The sequence below is a fragment of the Herpailurus yagouaroundi genome, unplaced genomic scaffold (assembly GCF_014898765.1).
Source record: "Herpailurus yagouaroundi ecotype Mexico unplaced genomic scaffold, PumYag 159, whole genome shotgun sequence".
Lineage (NCBI taxonomy): Eukaryota > Metazoa > Chordata > Mammalia > Carnivora > Felidae > Herpailurus > Herpailurus yagouaroundi.
This window is the reverse complement of record NW_024412400.1, coordinates 12,924,403-12,938,947: the sequence shown is the minus strand read 5'-3', so window position 1 is coordinate 12,938,947 and position 14,545 is coordinate 12,924,403. Positions and strand designations below refer to the sequence as shown.

Sequence of the window (14,545 nt, the reverse complement as noted above, 5' to 3'; positions counted from 1 at the left end):
ATACACACACACACACACACACACACACACACATTCTATGTATAAGCCTTGTCAGATATATGTATTATAAATATTTTTGCTCTGTTTTTGGATAATTAGCAGGTTTTAGTTTTAATGAAGCCCAATTATCAGTAGTTTCTTTTATTTTCAGTTCTTTTTCAGTCATGTTTAAGAAATCTTTGCTATTCTCAATATCATGAAGGCTTCCTGCTATTTTCTTTAGAAAACTATATTTAAAAACCTTTTATATTTATACCTTTGATCTGTCTCATGTGGTGTGAGGTAAGGATCAGGGATCATTTTTCCTATAGAGATATCCAGCTGATTCAGCAGCATGTATTGAAAAGACCATTCTTGCTGAAATTGCATTATGGTGACATTCTATCCAAGTATCCATACCACAATATCTTAATTACCATCACTTTTTAGTAAATCTTGATGTCTAAATTCATCTTTCATCTTTGTTTTCCTCAAGATCGTATTGGATAGTCTGGGTTTTTGCTTTTCCATAAAAATTTTAAAGTGAATTATTGACTTCTACCAGGAATGTTCTTGGATTTCAACTGGAATTATACTGAATTTATAGATTCTTTTCAGGAGCATTAACATTGTAACAATATTGAGTCTTCTAATTCATGCATGTGATGTATATCTCTTCATTTACTTAAGTCTTATTTAATTCCTGTCATCAATGCTTTCTCGTCTTCAGTATAGAAGTTTTCATGCCTTTTCTCAAAGTTATATCTAGATATTTGATTTTTTTAAAAAAATTTTATCTTTATTTATTTTTGAGAGAGAGACAGTGTGTGAGCAGGAGAGGAGCAGAGAGAGAGGGAGACACAGAATGCAAAGCAGGCTCCAGGCTCCGAGCTGTCAGCACAGAGCCTAACAAGGGGATCAAAATCACAAACTGTGAGATCATGACCGGAGCCATGACCTGAGCTACCCAGGCGCCCCTAGATATTTGATTTTTTGATGCTCTCTATATATGTATCATTTTAGATTTCATTTTTAACTTCTGGTATATAGAAATAATTTTTATTGACATATATCCAGCAACCTTGCTAAACTTCATTAATTACAATAATTATTTTTTAAATAAGCAAATAAAACAAATATTTTTAAAAACTTGAGGGGGTGGAAAGAATTCATGATGCCTATATAGAATTGTTTCAAGTTCAAATTTTAAGACACAGTTTCTTAATCAGCTACATTTGCATAGTACCATATCTTATTTGTATTACTACCTTGGTGATCTTGTGCACAGATCTAATGGGCTTAAATGGGCTAAAACCTAATGGGCTTTGGATTTTTCTAATACATTCATGAAAATCCCATTCTCTGCAAAATGAAGGCCTCTTAGCCTGTGTGATTATATGGGAAGGACTACTTCTCACTGTTGTGCAGGGGGTGAGGTTTTGTAAATTTCCAAGACGAGAACAACCTCTAAGTCTCTTCCTTGTTACTCTCTTTGCTATGTGCCACAAAAAACAGCACCACCCCAGACTACAATGATGACAGTCTCTATTTTTCATTGAATAGTTTAATGCACACCTCTCTCTGGATTATGTTTAGCACTGTCCTGGGAACTGGGTGAGATAATATAGATTACATACTCCTAAGAATTCTGGGCTTCCATTTTTATCAAGCCATCCACTGGCCATCTTTCCCCCTTGAGTGCTTTTACTCCTAGTAAATGAAGTATATGTTGCTATCTGTATTCACCTCCACCTACACTTCAGGGACAATTATTTAATTTTACACAACTGTCTACTCTGTTATTTCTCCCTTATAAATTAATACTAACATAAAACATTATGAAAGCATCCATTATTATTATTCTGGATGAGGATCCATGTCATTCTCCAGAATGACTTCTCCAAAAGTAGAAAGAATATAGGAGGAATGCACAGCAGGAGTCCATGCAGGAGTCCAGGATTTTCATGCCCTAAGTGGGCACTCTTTCTCCAGCTTTCCTTCTCTCTATGGATGGTCTTTCATTCATTGAGTAGCATGGAGACTTAGAAGATATTCTTAGATTTTCACTCCAGGTAGCTATTTCTACTTAGTCAAAGCAAGCATGTGAAATGATACCAACTTGCCATCCTGGGTCCAGGTATTCTCCCCAGCTCTGAGATGATAGAATTTTACAAATCTAAGAAACATGGCCCTCGCACTGCAGAATGCCTCTATATGAGGCAACACCATGCATCTCCCCCAGCCACTTACCCAACCCAGGTTGTTTCCTATAGCCTCAAGCTTTTTAGAAGAAACTTTATGGTAAATGACCTTGAAAGTAATTCATACTGCATTCTGCTAGCATTACCTACCATGATACTGCTTTCTTCTGCTCAGCTTCCCTTCTGAGACACATTTTTGCAACTTTCCCGTATCCTTATTGACTTTCCAGGTTTGATAGTACCTGGACAACTCCCCTTTCTGAAATTTGTTAAGCAGCTTTAAGAATTTTATAGCAAGGAATAGAAACACCAATTTAAAATCTAAGCAGTGTAAAGACGACTCCAAATGAACAAGTCTGATAAATTATTTTAGGAAATTTCAAAAATTCAAATGTAGGAAATTCCTTGCTCTACAAATTATCAAATGAAAATTTCCTCACGGGAAATACATAAACATATTTGTTTTGCTTTGTGGGGGAAAAGAAAGTAGATCCAGAACTGAAAATCTGGAGTTTTGTTTCCTCGGAAATAATCAATGATTCTACAGTAACAGAAACAGTTTGTTCTAACTTAAATAGGCAAAAACACAATTCCTCTCCAATTTCACCATTTTTTTTCCTCTCTTTGTATAACTATCTTGGTGATGCAGTGTCTAGACTTCTTGGAACAAGTAATGGAGTCTGGAATTTATTCTGTGGGTTTGAAAATGGCTATTCAGGTCTCCTTCAAGCTTACGTGTGAAAATCCAGTGCTTTTAGATTTAGAATATATAAAAATAATCAAGCTGTTTACCAAGAAAATAAAATTTCTCCATCAATTTCTAAACTTTGAGTTGCTACCAACAAGGAAATATTGTATGGACTTATCCATTTTACCCATATCATCTCATTGGAATGTGGTTCCCATCCCCCATTGTATAAAAAAATGCAAAATAATTTGTAGTCGTGAAAGAATGGTTGCAGATATTTTCTAGCTTTTGAGACATACCAATAAAAGACATTAGCCTGAAGGATATGCATCCATTCTTGTTATAGTTTTAATAAGTAATCCATGGGAATTTATCAAGTCAAAAGGGCAGATTTTTTTTATATCACAGGGCATTCTCTTAGTTTTTTGTCATTTGTTAGCTGGATAAAATAAAGGAAGTCGCTGAGGCATCCAGATCTAAACAGTGTTTGTGCAGCCTAGATTATTAAGTCTGACTGTAGTTGATCTATGCTCTCAAGGAAATCAAACTGTGCTTGCTGAGAAAGTTCAGAGTTATTTGTCACCAATTACCTAAAGCTGAGAGTTGATCTTACACACAGCTGTAGCCGTTTCCTGTAAGAATTTACTCCTAATTTTACAAAGCTGTCACTTCTTGAGGTTTCACCCTAGAAATACATGTCTACTACTGAAGAGTTTTATTTCAAAAGTTTATCCAGAAACAATAGTCTTATGGGGCATAAAACTCCACAGTATTGACTTGTTTAGAGTAAGCCTATCCCTAATTTCCAAACAATGTTCTCAAGCTCTATTATCTTTTATGTGATCAAAAAAAAAAAAAAAAAAAAAAAAAAAAAAAACAAGGCAACCAGAAAGATTTTTTTTTTTTCATTAAAAGGTACAAAACACACTGAACCAAGGTGATGTCATTTATACTACAAAATCTCTCTTGGTTCTGTTCAGAGAAGCAGCATAAATGTAAGTTAAATTATGAAATAAGTTAAACATACAGAGTAGCCCTCCTGGAAGGAAACTAGGTATTCTGAGTATAAAGTAAAATAAATTAAATGGCAATAAAAATATTAACCAAAGGCATATTATTCCATGTTTCTTAATTGGATCTCCAGTTTCTATATGCCATTAACAACAACAACAAAACCAACTTGAATATGGGAACAATCAAAAGGAGACTCTTAGGACATTATTTACTTAATTTCAAAAGTAAAGAAGTAGACAAGTATGTCAATCATGGGTCAGAAGCCTGAGCTTTATTCCCATTACATGGGGTCTTCGCTTCTCAGTCTTAGCTAAGATCATGGGTGAACCATGCTGCCTAGCTCACAGCAGTGTTCTAAAGACAAGAGGAGTATGAATTTGTGTCCTCAGCAGTTCAGTTTGGGCCATGTTAACAACTTCACTGAATAAAATGGGAGTTGTGAAAATGAACTAATTCAGTTCTACTGGACAAAACACAGATTAGGTTTTGAATTACTGAGTTATTTGAAGAAGCTTAGCTAAGAATCACATAAAATGCTTTTCATTAACTATGCTGCCTGAAAATTCTAGTTTGACAAGAGTGAACCCATGAGCTAGAAAACTAGTAAGCATTGCTCCAAATGACCCAGGCCATGCCCCTATTTCTAGCTCACAGAAATGGCTCCTGAGGGCTACAGACAGTGGAGCAGGGAAAGATCAAAGTAGTCCTATAGGTAAGTGCTAGTGATGTCCTATTTTCATGGAAAGGATACAGTCTTCATGTATTAGGCCCATTTGCAAAGTTTAGAACCACTAACTTTGCAATAGCAAATACCTAGTCAGTGAGGTATTCTTTTACTAGTGTATTATAAATCTTGGAAAACCATCACCAGAAGGCAGAACATGAGCCTCCATAGGATCAGCTCTGGTCTTACAAAAATTCATAGTTGGCAAAAATATATTCTCCCTTGCTACAAATCTAAGACTTCTGAGATTCAATTAAAGAAGGATCTTTTCAAAGTATGTGCCTTAGAGCACTAGTCCTTTTTTTTTTTATGTTTACTTATTTTTGAGAGAGAGAGAGAGAGAGGGAGACAGAGGGAGACAGAGAGAGAGAATGAATGAATGAATGAATGAGCGAGCGGGTGAGGGGCAAAGAGAGGGAGTCACAGAATCCGAAGCAGGATCCGGGCTCTGAGCTGGCAGCACAGAGCTGGACATGGGGCTCGAACCTGCATAGGGCTCAAACCCACGAACCATGAGATCACGAGCTGAGCTGAAGTTGGACACTTAACTGACTGAGCCACCCAGGCGCCCCTTAGAGCACTAGTTCTAAGCAAAATTAACAGGTGGCTACCAGGAGGGAGGGAGGGAGGGGGAGGGGGGAAGGAAGGGAGGAAGGAAGGAAGGTTGGTTTAATCAGCTTTAAATAGGCTGCTCTAAAACTTGATTTCTCGAAGTTTTTATTCTACATCAGTATCACAAAAGAAGACACATTCTCCAGCATTGCCAAAATGCCCTGGAAAACAGAAAGCTGTTTTCCCAGTTGAGCTAGCATTCAAAAATAATAAAGAGAATGCTCAGTTAAAAGACTTTATTAACCTATATAAGCAAACCATCTATCTGAAATGGCCAATGAACTGTTATTCCCAAAATACATCCTAGAGCAGTTTTGTTGGCAAGGCAGATACCTGCCATAGGGCTCTAGATGTGGAATAATGTTTGCTGAAATGTAACTCCAGAGTTCTATGCTTATTTGAAAAATTGATAACCATTGGATACCTGGATGCTTATGTCTACTTAAAGACACAAGGACAATGATGAGCAGAGTTGGCTCAAGTGTATTTAAAGGTTATATAAATGTATTATGGGGATGGTGAAATTAATATCTACAATGAGATCAGAATTATTAACAGCTAAGGGAAGGGCATGCAAGATTCATAACTGGAAACAGAAGGCTTTCTTCTTGTATCTTTTTCTTCAGCCATTGAACAATTATTTATTCAACATCAGGCATGGTGTGGTTTGTTGGAAGATACAGAGATGTGAAGTTTGGCCCATCCCTTTAAGGAGATGACAGTCTGGACAATTTCAATAGAAAAGTAATGGAAGCTGTGAGAACACAGAGGATAGGGTATAGGAATCTCTGGTGATTTTCAAGTATAAAGCTAAATTAGTAATATCTCTAGGCCTTTCAAATAGTTGCTCTTGGTCTAAGTTACAAGGTTGTTTTGCATAAATACGAACTGAACTTAGTTGTTATTAGTGTTACACAGTTATCAGCTGCTACATATGGATTACAGAGAACAGTTGGTTTGTTTGATCTAGGGTTGTTTCATTAAGGCTGTCTCTATTTTTATTTTTAGCAAATAGACACAGTAGGATGGTTTTGAGTTTAAGATGGAGATACATTTATTCCAAAGTTGCTTATTTGCTATCATTCTCCATGAATATTAAACAACAACAACTGATGAGCTCATCTCCATTCAGATATTTCCCTTGATTCAGAAGCATCATGTCGCTTAGATACGAAAGTACCAAGATACACACAAAATATAGTAATTTAGGTTTTACATATTTATGCATAGCATTCATCTTTGAACTCAGCAGATTTAGAAGAATAAAGGGTCGGAGGCTTGCAATTTTCCATAAAAATCATTTCTGTAACCTTCATGAATGGAGAAAACTTGTCTTCAGTAGATGATTCTGGTTCTGATGTTTTGTGATGTTGGTCAAGTTTAGAAGCTCCATAATACAATTGATTCCATAGAAAATTCTATTTTCAGAGAGTAGAATGTTGAATTTGCAAAGGATATGTGTATTAGAAATGCAAATATGGAATTTTTGCTCATGTAGGTGAGCAAGTTATCTTCTTGGGGCTCCTTTTCTGAAATGCAAAAATGCAGGTTATTCCCAATGCATGTTTTACCGATACTACAACTTAGAATTGGCTTGACTGTTTCATTGTCCATCCAAGTGAGGAACATTTGGCTAATTCAAGGAGTTGAAAAGGAAATACTGACAGTGACACAATAATGGAATGGGGGAAGGACATCAAGTAGACTTTTCCATAATCTGTAATACTATGTCATTTGTACCTAAAAAAGGTGATATGAAAATGACAAAGTGAGAACATGCGCCAAATCTAAATATTGCTGCACACATAGTTCTTGCATTATTCCTCTATTTTTATTTTTCTTTTAGTTAGAAAAGAAATGTTTGCTAACAATATGGTGATTCATTCATTCAACAAATGATTTGTTGAGAGCCTACTATGTGATAGGTGCTAGCAATAAAATGAGAAGAAGACAAAAACAGACATCATCCCTGCCCTTATGGAATGTATGCTTGAGATGTGATAATGAAATGTTGGGATCTAATGTAGAATGTTTTAGAACATAAAATGAGGGAAGGGGGATGATACTGTGGGCTGCTGTTGGCACTTAATCAGTAAGCAAAGGCCATTCTATGCTGATAGGAACTGCCTCATTTTTTATCGAAATAGAGTTTAATGGTGCACTGCCTGTGGGCCACACATGCAAAACAGTTTCATGTGATAATCTACTTTTCTTGCCGGTTGCAATCTCAAGTTCACCTGCATTTTTCTTTGATTCCCTCTAGTATATGACTGCTGCGGCTCCTATGCAAGGGACCTACATTCCCCAGTACACGCCTGTGCCTCCGACAGCTGTTTCTATTGAAGTAAGTCTGTCTCTGTCTTCTAGAAAGACGTAGGGATGATAAATCTTAGCCACGTATACTGTGGTCCCCTATAACCCAAGCAATCCTGACATGTGGTTTTGTGCTGCTCTAAAATTTGAAATTGCAAGCTCACTATATGAAGTACTCGAACATGCTTATGTTTTGCTTCGCACACGAAATTATCTGATTTGCTATAGAGAGTTCAGAAGGAAGTATCATTTGTATATTTGAAGTTCAGAGACCAAATCACTACCCCCTCAGATGTTAACCACAAATACTCATAAATAGGGAAGAGAAAAAAAAGTTGACAACTATTTCAATGAGTTTGCTAGTGCCTTGTTAATCAAAGAGTGGTCCCTGGACCAACATCATCATTGGCATCACCAGGGAGCTTGTTAGAAATGCGAAGTCTGAAGACACCACCAAGACTTACTGAATCAGAATTTGCATTTTAACAAGATCCCTTGGGAATCTACGTTCACATTAGTGCACTGGTTCTCAAACTTTCCTGCTTATTATTTTCTGCAATTGTTTAGAGAGCTTTAAAAAATATTTACGCCTGGGTCCTATCCCCAGATTCTGATTTATTTGTCTGCGGTATTGACTGGATGTCAGGATTTTTCTTTAAATATCAGGTGATTCTAATATGTATCAAGGATTAACAACCACTGCTTTAGTGAATGAACCTTGGCAGCCTTGTAACTTCCTATAGATCAAAAAATAAAAATAAAAAAGTTGCACCATTCTTACTGTTCTGAATACCTCAACTGATGAAGTCATCTTGTCTTTGGGACTTTGGACTCAAAGGGAAGCTTTGTCCCTTTTCTTCTCTCTTTCCACTGGGTTGAATCCAATAACATGTTGAGTACATGTTATTTTACTCAACAGAGCCAGCAAGCTACATAGAAAGGGAGGGAGCATACAGCTATGAGCTAGTGGTAAAACACTTAGACATGTATATTTCTCTCTAGTTCTAGCCATTATTGTCTCTTGCCCCTCATCCCCATCTCCTGATGACATTTGCCATTATGGTCACAGTGTGTTGCTTCCCATCAGCTGGGACTTCTCTGCAGTCCATGCTATTGCTACTTCATGAGTTGGCCAGAAACTAGGGTGTCAGCACCCCTCCACATGGAAGTCTACCATGACATTTTCAACCTCTGGAGCGACAGAGTTTGGGAAAATCTTTACAGAATTGGATTTTACAAAACATTTGACATATTTGTTTTGGGGTGTGACAGATGTTTACTAGTACCAAAGTTTGGGAAATACAGAAGTTTAAGAGGACACCATCGTGTAATTTAGGAAACGAGGGAGGTCCAATTTTAAATCTTTTATGTGCTCTAGACCTGTGGGCCCCAAAGAATGTGTCAGTATTAAACAGGTTTTAACTGGCTTTTCAGAATTTCAAAAGACTGTGATTAAAATACGTGTGGGTTTTTGTTTGTTTGTTTGGGTTTTAGGGGTTTTTTTTTTTGCTATATTTGGCCATCAAAAAGCATCTAGGTCATCAATTAATGAATCTAGATACTTTAGGCAATTTGAGCATGTTTGCATTTCTCTTTGTCTACATTGACATATGGATATATTTATCTACAGAATTTGAGCACTTTGATGACTATAAAATAATGGGACACATCTGACAGTGTGACTTATTGGAAACAGTCTAATTATAGTTCAAGAAGAAGTTTATCATTACAAAAAGTCTTTCAGGGCACCTGGCTGGCTCAGTAGATGCAGCATGCAACTCAATCTCGGGGTCATGAGTTCAAGCCCCACATCGGGCATAGAGATTACCAAACAAAACAAAACAAAACAAAACAAAACAAAACAAAAACAAAAAAACAACCTTTCATTAAGAAAAATGCAGGTACATTGCTTTGAATTTGTGCTTATAAGTTAAAGCAACTATTTATTCTCTATGTAAAACACTGAAAATTCACCAACATCCACACAAATACTTATGGGAGGTTCAGAAAAATGTATAATACCAAATAGTATATTAGGGAAAAAGAGATTGAGGTAATATAGGGAGAATTTTTAGATTCTAAGGAACAATTTTAGGGACGTTTAGTGAGGGACAGAGAGTTGGTCAAGAATGTTTGAAAGCTGACATGTCCAAGGCTATGAGTAAAACCAAGAGAATGTTTTCAGAGAGATGCCCTTCCTACCATGTATCAAATAAAACCACCTGTGCCTCTCTCAGAATCAGACATCTGATCAACTTCTTCTTGGCATCTGTGACAAATGAGAGGGTGAGGGAAGTAGCAAATCAAAATTAAGGATATTTTTGTGTTTGTTTTCTGAAACCTCAAAATGAATTCTAGTTCATGTTGTCGAAAACAAAACAAAATAAATCAAATTGCTGAAAGGAAAGCCTACTTAACAGTATTGCTTTGAAAGAATTCCAAGCTTTTTTGCAGGTTTTTGTTGTTGTTGTTGGGTGGTCTGTTTAGGTCACAGTCCACTGTTTTGCCAGATCATAGAAACCTGACACACTGCACTACTCCAGGGAAATGTTTGAATATATAAGTTTTTATAGGAATCCTGCATGATTTTTTGATGAATAAATTATTATTTAGTGCAGCTATCTGCAACCAGGTTTAAAAGTTCTAAGTATGAGGGAGCCTGGGTGGCTTGTTCTGTTAAGTGTCTGACTCTTGATTTCTTCAGGTCATAATCTTAGTTTAGTGAGCTAGAGCCCGGTGTTGGGTTCCATGCTGGCAACAGAAAGCCTGCTTAGAATTCTCTCTCTCTCTCCCTTTTTCTCTGCCGCTTCCCCCTCACACACACACTCTGTCTCTCTCCCTCATAATAAATAAATAAAAACTTTTAAAAAAAACAGTTAAGTATGGTGAAGGTGATTTTCTGACGATTCAACTGCTCTAGGGACTTCTGAAAGCAAAACTTCTTATTGACAGATTGGAGTGAATTTCTCAGCTCTTATCAAAATGTGCTGTGGTTTTCCTTTGCGTACTTCCTGTGGCTTCATTTGGCTGAGTGCAATCCCGTTCAAGCCAAATAGAAGAAGGATATTCCCTATTGTCCATCTGGAAAAAGGCCCTTTGCTAAAGCCAGTAAGGCTTTTGTGTTCTTATTTGCCTCCTTAGGGTGTTGTTGCTGATACCTCTCCCCAGACAGTGGCACCTTCATCCCAGGACACCAGTGGTCAGCAGCAACAGATAGCAGTGGACACATCCAACGAACATGCACCTGCATATTCGTACCAACAGTCTAAGTAAGTTCGGGCTACACTAAACTCTTTCCCTCAAGATCAAGCATCTTGACAACCATTCTCTCGTGTTGTATCTGTTAGCTTTTGTGGCAATACAGACCATCCCAAACTTAGTGACAAGCATGGATTTAGTTCATGATTGTGAGTTGGCAATCTGAGCTGGTCTCAGGTGGGTGATTCTTCTGGTCTTGACTAGAATTGCTCAAGTACCTGGGGACAGCTGATGGTCATTTTCACAGCTCTGCTTCTGGGTGTTGTCTGTTGGTTGAATAATGGAAGCAACTGGATCGTGACCAGCACTTTTCAATCTGTTTGTGATGTATTTACTACTGCCCCATAGCCCAAATCAAGTCACATGGCCAAGCCCACAGTTAATGTAAGAGTTCACCTCCAAGCCTTAAACACAGAAAGGGGCATTAAAAAAAAATCTACCGTACATATTTTGGAAAAACTCCAATATTCCCCCCTGAAACTAGATAGTGAGCCTGTATTCTTAAATGAAGACAATAACACTCCCTTTGCGGAGTTGCCTTGAATACCCAGCAAAGCACTTCATGAAAAGGGGTACTGTAAAATATAAAACAATGTAGAGACCTATTCAGTAATTAAATGACAAAACAAAAATCATGTATCAGAATTACTCTTGCAAATCTTTAAATCACTTGTAAAGTACAGTTGGCTTTCTGTTGACTAATTATGTAGACTAAAACTTGAGAGGTTTGAAACCAAAGGAATTAACAAAAATTCAGTCTATATACAGATGTCTTGCTATGCAAACTATTCTAATTGGTAGGTAACAGTCAAAGCCCTGGTGGATAGAGAATTCCTAAGAGCTCCTTCCTGTCTGCAGAGTGTTGCTCCCATCTCTTGATCATTCCTCTTTGATCTCAATATGCATATATTTGTTTGTTCTTGAAAGATTAATCATGGTAATGGAGTCTTCCACACCTAGTTTAGCTTCTAAAGGCAGTCCTCCAAATTAAATGTGCTCATAATGGGACTTAACTTTTACTATTATTATTATTGTTATTACTATCACATAACAACTTTCAGGAAAGATTCATAAGAATAAAGCAGTTTGTGTTTTGTTTTTTGTTTTTATTTTTAATTCACCTATAGCCTACATGAATCACTTTAACACACACTGAACAACATGCTGGTCTCTGGCAGTCTGTTCCAAGCATACTGAAATATTTTCATTCTGTTCAGAGGGTAATAATATGTGAGAAAGGAGTGGAGAATGTGTGGAAGCACAATGAGAGACACTGGTGGGAATGAGAGCTAATGTATTTGCCAGAAACTCTTGGAGAGTAGGTGAAGCTTGCTTTTGCTGTTTCAGAGCATACTGAGGAAACTAGTGATCCTACACCCTTCTTCCTAACAATTTAGTGCTCTTTGCATACATAAAAGAGATTCTTGGGGTGCCTGGGTGGCTCAGTCAGTTAAGTGTCCAACTTCAGCTCAGATCATGACCTCATGGTTTGTGAGGTCGAGCCCCCATCTAGCTCTGTGCTGACAGCTCTACTGTTACTCCCTCTCTCTCTCTCAAAAATACATACATTTAAATAAATAAATAAAAAGATTCTTTCATTTGCCAAGTCAACAACTATTGAAATAGTACCTCCTATGTGACAGACAGAATTCCAGACACCAGGGACTGAAAGAGGCAGGTGCCTTCCCTACTGGCTTGGAGTTTCCTTCCTGCTAGAAGTAGACTCACAGTAGACCAGTCATCAAACAATCAGAATTGCAAAGCAAATCTTTAAAAAAGATTCTTGTGAGGAGCCAAGATGCTGGAGGAGCATGGAAGTTTTTTTGTGTGTCTCGCATCCATGAAATACAGCCAGATCAACACTATCCTGCACTATCCTGGATCAACCATCCTGCACACCTAGAAAACTGATTTGAGGATTAACACAACCATCTGCATGAGCAGAACCACAGAATTCAGCAGGGACATGGTGCAGAGAGGTAAAATGGGGGAGAAAGAAGCCATGGAGGGCAGGGATCTGTTTTTGCCTTCGGAGAGCAGACCGAGATGGGGGTGGGGTGGGGGGGAGTATGGGGAAAGCACCCCACACCCCCAAAGCAGCTGGAGAGAAAGTGGAAAGCTGGAAACAGCTTCAGGGACTGAACTAAAAATGAGAAAGGGGAAAGGAGAGGATTTAAATTCCATAAGACACTATAAACAGGGGGAGCACAGAGACTGAAATTCTACAGCTCATTATCTGGTGGAGTTCTGGTGAGAAAGGCGAATTCCCAGGAGCAGTGTCAAGACTGGGGTCTTCGGGCCACAGGGAGAGGCGGTTCCCCTGCTGGGAGGACTCCCTACAGGCAAAGGCCACAGTGGACCCGGGATAATGGTCACATTCGCTGGTGCTGGAACAAGGTCGTTAGGGGTGAAGCCTAGAGCCAGATATCAGTTGTGATTTGCCACAATCCCTGAAATACTGCTGCTAAACGATCATGTGAACTTTTTCTGGGGTAGGATGTCACCCAGCCACAGTCTCTGGGTGTCAGCAACAGCACGGTCCCACCAACCTTCCTGGGTGCTGCCAGCACCCAGCCATTGCTTGGTGAAACCCTCCCATAGAGGGGCAGACTGGTCAAAACTGCAGTCCCTCAGAAATAAGGGGTCAGGAAAAATAGCCGCATCCAAAATAAAACTCAGGAGGGAGGTGCTGCCTGGGGCTCGGTCACAGAGAGTGTAAAAGCGGGGAGTGGACGGAAGCCAAAGACAAAGGACGGGTCCACGATTGCTGGTCAGGGAGAACGATACTAGAGACTGGGTAGCTGGATGACGCTATTTTCACTACTCCCGCGTATGCAACATACGCACCTACAAACACCACAACAATCCACCCCAGTAAGCTAAGCAGCACCATCTAGTGAGAAACAGAGCCATTACACTAAGCCCCACCCAACTGGGCCAACCTCCCTCTTCAGGAACAAAAATCTCTCATTCTGCTTAGTTTACAGACTATAAAGCGCTTCATAATTTGACTTCTAGGGGAAACCTAATTTCAAACGTGTTTCAGTCTCTTCACTGGTCCATCTACTCAATTTTCTTTCTTTTTTCTTTTTCATTTCTTTTTCTTGAATACGGAAGGAGAAAAATTATTTTTATTCTCAATCTTTATTAAAAAATGTTCTTTGATTTTTTTCTGCTGTATTTTTTACATTTCTGTAAATTTTTTCAAACTCTGTTTTACTTCCAACATTTCATTTTATTCTATTTCAGTGTATTCATTTTTTCAAATTTTCAAGTGATTGCTTTTTTTTTTTTTACTTTCCCCTTTTTTCTCTAATCCACAAGCCCCTTTCAGCACCCAGACCAAAGCACATCTAGGACCTAGCATCATTTATTTGATTTTTTGTGTGTGTTTGTGTTGTCTTTAATTTTTTAATTTTAATTTTTTAACTGTAATTTTTTCAATTGTAAATTTTTTTTACCTCATTAATTCCTTTTCTCCCTTCAAAATGATGAAACAAAGCAATTCACCCCAAAAGAAAGAGCAGGAAGAATGACAGCCAGGGACTTAACCAACACAGATACAAGCAAGATGTCAGAACCAGAATTTAGACTCACGATAATAGGAATACTAGCTGGAGCTGAAAATAGATTTGAATCCCTTTCTGTGGAGATAAAAGAAGTAAAAACTAGTCAGGATAAAATAAAAAATGCTATAACTGAGATGCAAATCAAATGGATGCCACAGCAGCAAGAAGGGATGTGGCAGAGCAGAGA

General features: G+C 38.0%; 1 protein-coding gene across 11 annotated transcripts in view; it reads left to right on the top strand.

Annotated features, from left to right (window-relative positions):
• Nucleotides 1–14,545, top strand: part of RBMS3 (RNA binding motif single stranded interacting protein 3) — a 1,359,438-nt gene that overhangs the window by 1,327,048 nt on the left and 17,845 nt on the right. For 6 of the 11 annotated variants that reach the window (XM_040481151.1, XM_040481142.1, XM_040481146.1 and 3 more), the window contains 2 exons: nt 7,482–7,562; nt 10,673–10,800. In XM_040481151.1, the coding sequence (XP_040337085.1) occupies nt 7,482–7,562; nt 10,673–10,800 (209 nt within the window). Of the gene's footprint in view, nt 1–7,481; nt 7,563–10,672; nt 10,805–14,545 lie in introns of those variants that run through there. The other 5 variants (XM_040481148.1, XM_040481147.1, XM_040481145.1 and 2 more) reach the window with 1 other exon arrangement.